Source organism: Ranitomeya variabilis, chromosome 5, assembly GCF_051348905.1.
Source record: "Ranitomeya variabilis isolate aRanVar5 chromosome 5, aRanVar5.hap1, whole genome shotgun sequence".
NCBI lineage: Eukaryota > Metazoa > Chordata > Amphibia > Anura > Dendrobatidae > Ranitomeya > Ranitomeya variabilis.
Window position 1 is genome coordinate 80703660 of NC_135236.1, and position 14342 is coordinate 80718001.

Genomic DNA, 14342 nt, shown 5'->3' on the forward strand with positions numbered 1-14342 from the left:
GTGTCAAACACAGCGATGTGTGCTACCCAGCGGGACCTCAACGATCAAAAAAAGGTCCAGGCCATTCCGACACGACCAGCGATCTCACAGCAGGGGCCTGGTCGCTGCTACGTGTCAAACATAGCGAGATCACTACTGAGGTCGCTGTTGCGTCACAAAACTTGTGACTCAGCAGCGATCTCGCTAGCGACCTCGCTTAGTGTGACGGGGGCTTTAGCCATAGACTCCTTCCCTCACGCCTCCATTCATGGTCAGATTCCTGATATGCAACCAGTTTCCTCCTGTGGTCATGTCCTTCCCAAATATAAAGGTTATGTTGGTGTGCTGCCAATGATGTTAGTAAAGATATGGTAATTTAAATAACTACCTTTTATTTAAGATCAAAATCACAAACCGGTTTTCAGCTCCGGACTGGAGCCTTGATCAGGTGAAGGCTTCAGTACAGAGCCGAAAACCGGTTTTATGATTTTGTTCCTAAATAAAAGGTACTTATTTTATTAACCAACATAACCTTTATATTTTATATGGGTAGTCAGTCATATTTCTGCACACCAATATAGTAGCAATAATAAACAGCTGTCTCTTACATGAGGTGACTGCAGCCAGAGCAGCGCAGCTTTTAGCTACATATGCATACTGAATATTGCCATATACACTTCCATCTTCAGTGTCGATTGGGGTCAAAGTGTTCAATATACCGTAATAGTCTAGCATGGAATTACACAGAGTGTTTTCAGGAAAAACATTGGGTAGGCCATAAATGTCCCTAAAGGCCTCCACACAAGCACAAGGGGTTGCGGTGCTCTCTTTTGATTGTTCATCCAGGCACAATGGCCTAATTTCATGTCCAGGTCTACCTGATAAAGAAGTTCAGCTCCATCTCAAGGAGTTTTTTATGTGTCCTAGGTGCCATTAACAACTCATAGTGTATTCCCACTATCTGTACACTGTGTTCCAAATTATTATGCAAATAATATTTCCTCATATTTTCTCTAAATTATCTATCTGAATTTCAGTCATTGTTATTTTCCAGTCATCTACTATTCTAGTATAATTGCCATGTTTTGGAACAAACTGCCTATGAAAATAGTATCTTTTAAAAAAAAATAAACACTCAAAATGCATGTTCCAAATTATTATGCACAGCAGAGTTTTCAACCTTTTTTTTATTATTTTGAACAAAAAGATGGTCAATTGTGAAGTTATAAGCATTATCAGCTTATTACAAAATGAAATCAAACAGTTTTCAAGTGAAAACTTTATTCTATGTGATGTTACATTAGCACATAGGACCCCTTGTTCGAAAGAAGCTTCTGAACTCTCTCGTCCATTGAATTTGTCAGTTTTTGGATGGTTTCTGCTTCAATTGTTTTGCATGTGGACAGAATACCCTCCCAGAGCTGTTGCTTAGATGTGAACTGCCTCCCGCCATCATAGACACTCCTTTTGATGATGCTCCAGAGGTTCTCAATGGGGTTGAGGTCAGGGGAAGATGGTGGCCACACCATAAGTTTGTCCTCTTTTATGCCCATAGCAGCCAGAGATGCAGATGTGTTTTTTGCAGCATGAGACGGTGCATTATCATGCATGAAAATGATCTTGCTGCGGAAAGCACAGTTCTTCCTCTTGAACCATGGCAGGAAGTGTTTTTAGAAACTCCACATAGATTATGGAGTTCATCTTTACCCCTTCAGGGATCATAAAGGGGCCGACAATCTCTCTCCCCATGATTCCAGCCCAAAACATTACTCCACCTCTTCCTTGTTGGCACCTTAGCCGTGTTTTCATGGGGTGTCCATCAACCAGCCATTCTCCACTCCATCCATCTGGACCATCGAGCGTTGCACGGCACTCATCGGTGAACAAAACAGTTTGGAAGTCAGTCTTCATGTATCGTTTGGTCCACTGGAGCCGTTTCTGCTTGTGTGCAGTGGATAGAGTGGTCGACAGGATGGCTTACGCACCTCTGAAGGACCCTGCATCTTGTTGTTCTGGGGACGTTGGAGGCACTAGCAGCTTCAAAAACTTGTCTGCTGCTATGACAAGACATTTTTGCAGCTGCTCTTTTAACCTTACGCAATTGCTTGTTGGAAAGAGTCCTCAATTTTTCCTTATCAGCACGCACACGTGTGTGCTGGGAATCAGCTACATACTTCTTGATTGTGCGATGATCACGATGAAGTGTCTTGGCAATGTTGATTGTAGTCATGCCTTGACCTAAATACTCCACAATTTGTTGCTTCTCAGCAGCCGACACATCCTTTTTCTTTCCCATTTTGGCAAAAAATGTAGGCTGCTTAATAATGTGGAACAGCCTTCTTAAGTAGTCTTGCCTTTATTTGGACACACCTGCCAAACTAATTTGCACAGGTATCTGCAATTGCTTTCAGTTATATAAAGAGCCCTGACACACATCACCATCAATGAGTTTAAATGACAAACAAAAAAATTCTAACCTTATCACTCCTAAACTCTATGTGCATAATAATTTGGAACACAGTGTAGTATTCTATTCCTATTCACCTGTACTGTTGTTTTTTTTTTACAGGATAATGTCTGTTCTCCATGTGGTGACAATATGGAAATGGAACAGGGGCCCAAAGAAAGAGGTGGGATGCAAGCAGCGAGAGAGGAACGGTCCAGTATTGGAGATCCGAGTGAGGAGCTTCAGAGAATAGATGGAGGAGACCTGCCAGGCATGGAGTGTGACAAGGGAGATCAACAGGGAGTAGAACATGAGAGAGAACGTCTGCGCAGGGAAATCTGCAGGGAGCTGAGGATTAAGGAAGGAGCAGAGAGGCTCCTGAGAGCAACCACAGAGCGCAAGAACCTGGGACATGTAGAGACCATGCTTAGGACATGTGAGAGAAGACTGGACAGCTTGAAACAGGAACTGGACGACCTTGATGTCTCTCCTACATCACCAAACCAAAAGTCAGGTAATGCCATTCTTCAAACTGAGCATAGAAACAATGTTTTTGGAGTGCATTTTATTTCAGAAGTGGTTGATAGACTCATTGGCGCTGAATCTTATCTCCAAGACATACAAATTAACAGACTGGTTAAAACTAGAGATGAGCAAATCTTTTGAAATTCGAATTCACCACCTTCGACAAATTTTTCTCAAAAATTAAGTTAGCAGCAAATTGAATCGCTGTGAATTGCCAGCACTGCAAAGCCTTCTATTACCCTGAAAAGATTTGTGTAACAGTCTGAGGTCTCTTAAAACTGTCTTAGTAATGTCAAAATGACCTCAACATATATGGGTAAATGGTTAGTAGGTGTTTTTCACTGCTGTCCTGTCATACACTGTATGTCATGGTTATTTAAGTTTTTAAGGTATGTTTCCTATATATTTCTCATCCTATATATCTGTATTATTCACAGACTACTAGATTTATCTTCTTCTCTGCTGCAGTGGTACAAGACATTTCTGTCTGAAGTATTTTCCAATGTTTTAGGGCTTTCACTCCCTATCTCTATTTGTATATTGCTATGCTATCTGCTATAACATCCTCCCACTATTCAGATTCACCAGAAAATGGCTGCTGCATTTCCTACCTCGGCTTTTATACAGGCTATGACAGTCCCTCCTGGTTTACTGTGCTATGTGATGTGATTGCTGCAAGGCGTTATGAGGCAGCCTATGCAACCACACCTAAGGTCATGTGAACTTTCTATGACTGATGCAATCTTCTTCTTTATGTGAAGTGGCACAGGCATTTTTTTCGATATGGGTAACTGAAATTACCAATTGTTTGATTTTGCAAATTCCAGCAAATTTCCTAAATTTAACAAGAATTCAAATTGATTCCTTCATCTCTAGCTAAACCCTAATCTGTCTTCTAAGAAAAACAAATCTCTCTTTTTCTTCTTCCATTTTTAGGTAACCCACTTTCCTCAGGTGTCCTGTGTCAGGCCCAGCACATTCGTGTGTCCCGATTAGAACGCCAGTTGGGTATTGAGATGCGAGTGAGACAAGGAGCAGAAAATATGATCCAGATGTACAATAATGGTTCAGTTAAGGTAAGAATTGATCAGACGTGTCTAAATCAACAGCTATAATGAAAGCTCTTTGAGATGACCAGTCAAAGTTGCAATGAACAGTGGTCATCTGTGATGGTCCAAGACGACGATATGTATGTGTAATATAGTATATGGTGGAACTAAAACTCTTTTGCAGGAAATCTCGTCTTGATATGCTGGTAGTCCTTTCAAAGAGGTGGTCTTTTGGAAATATTTTACCTTATTGGATTGGTACTATGTTTTGCTGAAGTTGGTGCAAGTATGGAGTGTTGGTGGAGTGGAAAGTGGGATTTTAGAAAATATTGACCAGAGAGGGTCATACCCAGTTATCCCTTGTTCTTGACAGAGTCTGATTTCTTAGATTAATCTACAAATTTATAACCATACCTCAAGTCATCAAACACAACATATAGTCCCTGCATGCCCAGCCTACGGGTACATGCACACCGGCATATAACACGGCTGAGTGCTAGCCGATGTTTTATCAGACAGCACTCGGCCCAATGGTATACTATGGGGCAGTGTAGAGCTGTGTTTTTTTTCTCATACTGATTCGGCATGAGAAAACAATCCCAGCATGCTGCGAGTGCATCCAATAATTAGATCACGTGCAACCACAAAAGTCTATGAGTGCGTGTAAAACATTGGACTACGTCATCCGATTGCAGTCTAATGTACGCTCACAGAGACCATGGAGAAGATGGAGAAATTAGGTTCTCAATCTTCTCCACACCTGTGCACTCTCATGCGAGGGAGTCGGATCAAACAGTGGGGCTGCTGCAACATGTTCCAATTCTTGAATCCTAGTCTTGGCTAGGTGATGCAGGGTCTGTAGTCGATGCCGATGTTCTCGCACCCAATTGTACACCCCCATGCGCGGGTAGTCCTCATCTGGGTCCAGCTCCAGCTCAGTGATTTCTTTGCTGACTCAGCCGAAAAGTAGGGAGTAAGGTGTGTGTCCCGTGGTGTTATGGACTCCGTTGTTATATACTCACACCAGTTCTGGTACAAACTCCAGCCAGCGGGCCTTACGATCCTCCTCTAAGGTTCTCAACATTTGGATGAGGGTGCAGTTAAAATGTTCACAGGCCTTGTTGCCCTGAGTGTGGTAGGGAGTCATTTGCGATTTTTCTATCTGGTATAAACGATGATGCTCTTCCATTACTTTTCCCAGGAAGCAGGCTCCCTGATCTAAATGTATTCTCTTCGGGCATCCAAATACCTGAATGAAGATTTTTCAGAAGGCATGTGCTGCGGACTCTGCAGTTTGGTCTCGAGTCGGGGTCACTACCGCAAATTTAGTGAAATTGTCTACCATCACCGGGCAGTGTTCGTATCCTTGGCAAGCTGGTCCTATTGTAATATAGGCAATCATCAACACGTCTAGTGGGGCTGAGGTCACCACCGTCTGGAGAGGAGCTCTCTGCTCCGGTGGTTTGGTCAGCTCGCAGTTCCTGTGGAGTGCCCCCACACCGCCGCAGGGCCGAGGGGTACCCGGTACCGGGCCTCTGAGTCTCAGTCCTGGAGTGGTCACGGTGGCTAGACCCGGTCCGTGGCCCTGTCTATCAGTGGGGGACGTCCGGTGCAATAAGTGGTGATAATGGTGCGGTTGTGGGGTGCAGGTCGCGGTAAATAATGAGGACACCAGGTTGTAGTCTCTTTACCTCTTTACTGAAGGTTTTAGAGTCCTCAGTCCAGAGCGCTGTTAACAGGGTTGTCAGAGACCGGCCGGTCCAAAGGCACATCAGGAGTTCTCTTTACAGGTGGGGATCAGTGTCTACCTTCTAGCGCTGGGTGTTGTAGTCCTTCCCTGCTGAGCTCCCGGGATAGTCCTCACAACTGGTTCTGTCTTTCTCTAATGTTCGTTCTCTCCGTCCTCCAGGTGATATGGTAGGACGCACCCGTATGATGGGGTAGGCCTGGAGTTCTTCCGGGACCCTAGAGTCGCCCCTCTCCCACAGCTGCCTCCGTTGTCTGCTTAGGTGTTAAGTGAGACAGCCAACCTGTAATTGGCTGTCCGGCCGTGGTTTGCAGTGTACTTAAAGTCTCTTACTTGCTCGGCGTTCCGGCCACCGACTGTTTGCGCCTCAGAAGGATGTTGCCTCGGTCTAACAGCACGACTCCTTCTGGTCCCAATTCCTCTTTACTGTATTCCCGTTGTGCACTGGTTAGTCCTGCTCTGAGGAGTCTGCCAGGATCCCATCCCTGACAGGTCCTCTCGCTAGCTCTTCCCAGCTACTTCTCTCTGTCTTCCTGTCCAACCCCCAGTTTTACCAGAATGTGAGGAGTGGCCTAGTAGATAGAACCACCCCCCCTGGTGGCCGGAGTGTGAAGTGTAGTGAGGTGTTACCTGGTCAGAGAGACTCCGTTAGTGCAATCAGACGTACCATAGCTCCCCATAGTGGCGGAGCCACAGTACTGCAACGACCAGGACTCTGGGGCGCTGCACTCCCCCCCGGTTAAATCCAGTACTCCGGGACTGGGAAAACAAGAACAATAACACATGTTAACAGAAAACACACAAATTTTTTGAAATAGCATAACAATTGAACATAACAGTGCTTCCCTTTACGGGAGGTGAGGATTCTTGAACGTTGCAAAAGTTAGGTCATGCACAGTTTATGACTCTCAGTTCAGTGGTTGAAACAGCGGGGACCCCGGGTAAACAAAGGGGTCCCCTTGTGAAAGTTTTTGAGCAATTCACCGTCCATTACTCTATTGTCCATTTAAAACCTGTAACAAAAGACATACACAAAAACATTCTTAACTAAAGAGCAGCCCTTATTAATACCTCCAAGTTTTGTAGCGGAGGGGAGTTTGATTTTGAGTGCTGCGTGTGGACCTTCGCAGCGCAGGGGTTGCTATTGGCCTAACGGGGCCCGCTATGCTTGCTACCGCTGGTGTAGTGCACTGTCTTCTAGCTACACTTCTAGTGAATCGGGGTAGCACTGGCAGGTTGGGGTTCTCAGAGCTGCTGCTATCAACAGTGGGTACAGCAGATTCACTGACAGCAGAGGGAGGATTTACCGGTTCAACGGTTGGCATGGCATCATCAAGTAAGGCTTGTTGAGGTAGCGGGGCCGGATGATCTGGTGCCACCACTGTTTCTGGCGGGTCCGGCTGTTGAAACATTTGAACAGGCACCACGATGGCTTGATTTATCTGAGTCCAGGACTGGGGAAAGTCACCAAGGACGGTATGGAACATCTTCTCCTTTTCTTCCGGCGGGGAGATCTTTGGGACCGTCTCTCTTTCAACTTATCGGGGCAGACCTTAAGGTGATCCCTGGATACCGCTGTTGAGGTCTCCCCTTGGTCCTTGCTGATGAGGCAGACCTTTGTGTTGTCGAAATCGGACGGCAGGATGGTATACGGTTCCGCTTCCCATTGGTCATCGAGTTTATGTAACCTCCTCTTTCATTTAAGTACTTGCTCACCAGGTGATAGAGGAATCGCAGGAGCGTGTTGGTTGTAGTCCCTTTCTTGTTTTTGCCTAGCCTGGGCGAGGCTCCTCTCTACACACTCCTGTACTTCGCGGTATCTTCGCTGCCTTTCTGTATCCCAATCTGCCTCCGGCGGGGTATCTTCGGGTACTAGGACCCCCATATCCAGATCAACGGGTAACCGACTAGATCTTCCTCGCATCAGGTACGCTGGAGTGCAGTTGGTGGAACTTACTGGGATGTGGTTGTACATATCCACCAAGTCAGGCAACTTTATCGGCCACAGGCTCCGTTCTTCCACAGGCAAGGTCTTCAATAAATCGATTACCACCTGGTTCATCTTCTCGCACATCCCGTTGGTCTGAGGGTGGTACGGTGTGGTTCTGATCTTCTTACACCCGTACAGTTGGCAGAATTCCTGGAACACTTCTGCTTCAAAGGCAGGTCCCTGGTCGGTCAGTACCTTCTCTGGGTAGCCATGGGGCCTACAAAAGTGCTGCTGGAAGGCCCTGGCGGCAGTCCTGGCCGTTAGATCTTTAACAGGCACAACCACCAAAAACCTGGAGTAGTGGTCCACGATGGTAAGGGCGTAGATATAGCCCGACCGGCTAGGTGTCAGCTTCACATGATCCAGCGCGACCAGTTCAAGCGGCCGTTTGGTGATGATAGGCCGCAGGGGAGCCCGTTGACTGTCACGGTCCTTTCTGCGCAGACTACATGGACCACACTCCCGACACCACTTCTCAATGGTTCTCTTCATGCCAATCCAATAGAACCTCCCTCGGAGCAGCTTCTCCAGCTTCCTCCATCCGAAGTGTCCGGCCCCATCATGGTAGGCTCCCAGAACCATGGGCGCATCTCGCCTTGGCACCACTATCTGCCACACCAATTCATGAGTACGTGGGTCGATGCTCCTCCTGCACAGCTTGCCATCATGGATAAACAGTTTGCTTCTCCCCTTCCACAGCTGTTGGGTTTCTTGTGGATCATCTGGGCCAGGGTGCAACCCAGCCTGCGTCAAGAGCTCCTTCACCTGACGGACCGCGGGGTCACTATCATGGGTTTCTGCCCATCCGTGGTGGGGCAGGGGATTCAGCGTGGCATCCGGTGGGTTCTTGTGTCTGTTCTTCACATGGTGAGAGTTCTGAGTGGCTTTGGGGCGATGGAAGGCAGGCAGCTCCACCTCTTCAAGTGCCTCCGGGTCTTCTCCCACTTCTGGTAAATTGGGCATTCGGGACAGGGCATCGGCATTGGCATTCTGGTGTCCTGCCCGATATTTGATGGTGAAATCATAGTTGGACAGCCGGGCCATCCACCGCTGTTCCAAAGCCCCGAGTTTGGCAGTATCCAGATGCGTTAGTGGATTGTTGTCCGTGAAAACGGTGAATTTCGCGGAGGCCAGGTAGTGCTTGAACCTCTCCGTCACTGCCCAGACAAGGGCAAGGAATTCCAGCTTGAAGGAACTGTAGTTGTCAGGGTTCCTTTCCGTGGGACGGAGTTTCCTGCTGGCGTAAGCGATCACTCTTTCTTTGCCTTTCTGGACTTGAGACAGCACGGCTCCTAGTCCCACATTACTGGCATCTGTGTACAGCACAAACGGTTGGTCGTATTCGGGGTAAGCCAGTACCTCTTCTCCCGTCAGCGCCGACTTCAAGCAGGTGAAGGATTCCTCCAGCTCCCCGTTCCAGTCAAAGGGGGTGTTCCTCCCCTTGGTCTTCTTTGGTTGGCCCACCAACAGGTTTTGCAAGTGTGCGGCCTTCTTGGTGAAGTCTTTAATGAACCTCCGGTAATAGCCTACCAGCCCGAGGAACTGCCGGACTTCGTGGAGGTCACTGGGCTTTGGCCAGTCCTTGATCACTGTGACCTTGTCGGGGTCTGGGGCCACTCCTTCAGCGCTCACCACATGGCCCAGGTACTGCACTTTAGGTTTCAGCAGATGACACTTGGACGGTTTCACCTTTAGGCCGAAGTTGGACAAGGCTTCAAACTCCTCGGCCAGGTGCTTCAGATGGTCTTCGTAGGTCTTAGAGAAGACTATGACGTCATCCAGATACAGCAGCACAGTTTCAAAGTTCATGTGTCCCAGGCAGCACTCCATCATCCTCTGGAACGTCCCGGGAGCATTGCACAATCCGAAGGGCATGTAGTTGAACTCGCAGAGACCCATTGGTGTCGTGAAGGCCGTCTTCTCTTTGTCCGCCTCCGCTACAGGAACCTGCCAGTACCCACTGGTGAGATCTAAGGTAGAGAAGTAGTTAGCAGATTTTAAAGCAGCCAGGGACTCCTCTATCCTGGGCAGTGGGTATGCGTCCTTATGTGTAATGCGATTCAACTGCCTGTAATCCACACACATCCTCATTGTACCATCTTTCTTTTTAACAAGGACTAACGGAGCTGCCCAGGGGCTACAGCTGTCTCTCACCACCCCAGCCTCCTTCATTTCCCGCAACATGTCCTTGGCACACTGGTAATGAGCTGGGGGTACAGGGCGATATCTCTCTTTTATGGGTCGGTGATCTCCCGTGGGGATGTGATGTTGGATCCCTTTCACCTGCCCAAAATCTAAGGGGTGTTTGCTGAATACCTGCTCGTACTCGTGTGCCACCCTGTAAGCTCCCTGTATTTGATGAGATGGGGTAGAGTCAGTGCCCACATGCAATTCCCGACACCAGTCTTTCGAGTGCTCTGCAGAACCTTTGTTCTCCGCCACGTTTGACGGGACCAAGGGTTCAGGTGTCTGTATTACACTATTATTGACAGTGAACAGTTTGGCGAGCGTGGTATACTTGGTTAGGTGGACCTCTTCCTCCCCACAATTGAGGACACGTACGGGCACTCTCCCCTGACGGACGTCGACCACCCCCCGGGCTGTCAGAACAGTAGGCCTATTGTCTGAATATACGGGTTCTACCAAGGCCTGGTAGTCCTTACCCCTGAGACCTATGGCTGCTCGACACCATATTAACATTTCGCTCTTGGGGGGTATCGCGATGGGGTTTGAATCACTCACAGTGACACGACCAATCTCACCACCAGTCAGCTCTACCTGCTGTCTCTGCATCAGAGCCCTGATTTCCTTCTGCAGGGCGCGTTGCTCACTGTGGCCAGCGGTTTCTGCCACCTGTTGCAACAAAACAATCACTTCTGCAAGACAATTTTCTATAACATTAGTACCAAGAGTCATCATGGGATTACATTCTCGACGATCAATATCAACAATCACAATCCCTTGGGCTTTCAATTCCACCCGCCCCACTTTGATGGTGACCTCCTTATACCCCACTTGTGGCAACGGCTGACCATTACTAGCTATTATGGTGAAATCATCGTCAGGGCCACGAGTAATATCAGCGTCCTCCCAATACCGTTTGTAGAGCACGTAAGGTATAGTCGTCACCTGAGAACCGGTGTCCAGCAAAGCATTCAAGGGGATTCCATCAATCACTACAGGGAGAACTGGTCGTCCACCAATATACTTGGTTCTCCAATGCTGCGGGCCTGACCGTCCTACTCCTGGGGGTTGGCCCTTTGCCCCAGGGGTTGCTCGTTTAAAGGACAGTACCTTGCAAGATGGCCCACCTGGTGACATCAGCGGCAGATGGGTCGTCCGTCCTGATGGAAGCGATCGCTGTCCCGGCCTCTGGTCGGTGGGGTCCTCTTCTGTCGCGTCCAGGGAACATCCTCTGGTCCGGAGGCTAGCTGGATCTTTTCTTTGGGGGCCTCCTGTAGGGACTGCACCGTCCGGGCTAGGGCAGCAACGCTCCTGGTCAGCTCCCGCATCTGAAGACGGAGTCCTGCAGGGGAGTCGTCCTCGAAGCTCTGGGCGTCGACCTCCGCGGCAACTGGGGTATCCGATGCCACCTCCTGGTGGTATGTGATAGCGGGGCGCCTGGGTGGTATTGCACGGCTGGGCTGTCGCTCCTGCAATGCCTGGATAGCTTTATCTTTAAACTGCGCAAAAGTCAAGTCTGGATTTTGCATGGCCAGGAAGTGCAATTGGCCCCGCTGGTGACTGCACAGGAGCCCCTCAATGAACCGCTCCTTCAGAAGTTTATCCTCATCCTGCATGCTGCCGGAGTCACTCTGCTTAATGGCCCGCATCGCCTCCTGGAGATTAAGGGCATAGTCCTGTAAGCTATCCTGTGGCCTTTGTTTGCATCCATAAAAAGTCAGTTTAATTTCTGTAGCAGTGCGAGTATCAAAGGTGGCTTTAAGCTTGGCAAAAATCTGTTGTGCAGTTCCTTTATCCTCAGCGGGCCAGGATTTCAATTCTCTCAGAGCCGCCCCAAAGAGTTGGCCGGTTATCATATGGACCTTCTGAGGCTCTGTCAGGGGATAGAACTCGAGCAGGCTGCAGAGCCCTTCCTTAAAGTCAGTGAATGTATGCGACTCCCCAGAGTATCGTGGGAGCCAGGCCGCTCCGGGCAGGTAGGGCATAGAGAAGGGCATTATGGCTTTTGCGTTAGCGGCAGTGTCCGACTGGCTGACGGGGGCAGCGGGTTCTGCGGCAACCGGTGGTGGTATTAGGGCCGCGGCTTCGCCCGCTGCGGGGACCAGAGCTGCCCCTGCGTCCGCGGCTGCGACCGCCACCTCCTCTCCTCCCGACTCGGACATGGCTGTCCCTTCCTCCCACTAACCTGCTGGAGGTCGGAGTTCCTCTTCCGGGATTGGCGCCTTACCGCGCTTTCCGTTCCGCGCTTCTTTTGGCTGGTTCCGCCCACGTAGCTAAGGCTCCTCCCTCCGTGCGCGGCAATGGCGAATTTTGGCGGTAAATGGCAATACACAGTCCTTTCAATAAAGTACAGTTCGAGCACAATAATTCACAGTTCCAAGGCACACATGACCTGATTCTTCAGGCTTAAGTAGATCCTGTTCGTGACGCCAAAATGGAGCGCCCCCACACCGCCGCAGGGCCGAGGGGTACCCGGTACCGGGCCTCTGAGTCTCAGTCCTGGAGTGGTCACGGTGGCTAGACCCGGTCCGTGGCCCTGTCTATCAGTGGGGGACGTCCGGTGCAATAAGTGGTGATAATGGTGCGGTTGTGGGGTGCAGGTCGCGGTAAATAATGAGGACACCAGGTTGTAGTCTCTTTACCTCTTTACTGAAGGTTTTAGAGTCCTCAGTCCAGAGTGCTGTTAACAGGGTTGTCAGAGACCGGCCGGTCCAAAGGCACATCAGGAGTTCTCTTTACAGGTGGGGATCAGTGTCTACCTTCTAGCGCTGGGTGTTGTAGTCCTTCCCTGCTGAGCTCCCGGGATAGTCCTCACAACTGGTTCTGTCTTTCTCTAATGTTCGTTCTCTCCGTCCTCCAGGTGATATGGTAGGACGCACCCGTATGACGGGGTAGGCCTGGAGTTCTTCCGGGACCCTAGATTTGCCCCTCTCCCACAGCTGCCTCCGTTGTCTGCTTAGGTGTTAAGTGAGACAGCCAACCTGTAATTGGCTGTCCGGCCGTGGTTTGCAGTGTACTTAAAGTCTCTTACTTGCTCGGCGTTCCGGCCACCGACTGTTTGCGCCTCAGAAGGATGTTGCCTCGGTCTAACAGCACGACTCCTTCTGGTCCCAATTCCTCTTTACTGTGTTCCCGTTGTGCACTGGTTAGTCCTGCTCTGAGGAGTCTGCCAGGATCCCATCCCTGACAGGTCCTCTCGCTAGCTCTTCCCAGCTACTTCTCTCTGTCTTCCAGTCCAACCCCCAGTTTTACCAGAATGTGAGGAGTGGCCTAGTAGATAGAACCACCCCCCCTGGTGGCCGGAGTGTGAAGTGTAGTGAGGTGTTACCTGGTCAGAGAGACTCCGTTAGTGCAATCAGACGTACCATAGCTCCCCATAGTGGCGGAGCCACAGTACTGCAACGACCAGGACTCTGGGGCGCTGCACTTGCATTGCCGGCACACCTCTTCTACCGCAGTTTTCAGTAGAAGATGATAAACTGTCTTTTGCAGCCAATGTAGAGCTTTCCGGGACCAAAGTGTGCTCCATGTTTGTGGGCCTCTTGCAACTTCGTGCCCCAGTGTTTCTGGAATCACCACTTGCCAGACAATGGGCAAAACTTTCTGTAGCTGGATCTGCCGATATTGGAGCCCGTCTTTCAGATGTAAACTTTCCCACTGCCGGAGTATTTGCAAAGCCCCGGTGGTCAGAGTTTCTCTCTCACTCTTGCTGGGCAGTTGTTGTAGGGCTACCCAAGACCAGATCCATGCTAGTTCCTCATCATTTTGCTGTATTCTCACCTATTCATCACAAGGCTCTCGACACCCACTGATACCTGATGCTGCGTCGTTGTCAATGTCCTGACAGTTCCATGGAAAACAGGAACTTCCTCATCCTCAAGTTCTTCATCCCGATTGGGACCAGGCTCTCCATGTGGAAGTCTGGACAAGGCATCTGAAGAATAAAGGGCTGTGAGAAGTCGGCATAGACCAGTACTGGTGCCTCTGTTAGGGGAGTTTTTAGAGCTTCAAACGCCTGTTTCTGCCATTCTCCCCATTGTATTTCCCGATTCTTTGCTCCAGATGGAACGCCCCTCAATAGTTAGTTCCAGCAACGGGTTTACTATGTGCATCAAGTTCTTCACGAATCGCCGGTAGTTGCCAGCTAGTCCCAAGAAAGCTCTTACGTCTTTTACGGCTTTTAGAGTGAGCCAGTCTCGCACCGCTGCGATCTTCTATGGAGACGGTTTTACCCCTTCAGCTGAAACCATGTGCCCTAAGTATTCAATCTGGGTATGGAACAGGTGGCATTTTGAGGGCTTCACTTTTAGGTCATGCCCTTGAAGTCGGCTCAATACTTGCTCTAGTCGTTGCAGATGCTCATCAAACGTGCCGGCATAGACAATTATGTCATCCAGATAGATCAGTGTGGCTTCAAAATTC

The 14342-nt window shown here is 49.3% G+C and overlaps 1 protein-coding gene across 1 annotated transcript in view; it reads left to right on the plus strand.

Moving 5' to 3' along the window:
- LOC143774871 (serine/threonine-protein kinase N1-like) overlaps window positions 1-14342 on the plus strand; it is a 108720-nt gene that overhangs the window by 31187 nt on the left and 63191 nt on the right. The window contains 2 exon segments of the mRNA XM_077262645.1: window positions 2549-2939; window positions 3887-4026. Coding sequence (XP_077118760.1) covers window positions 2549-2939; window positions 3887-4026 — 531 coding nt within the window.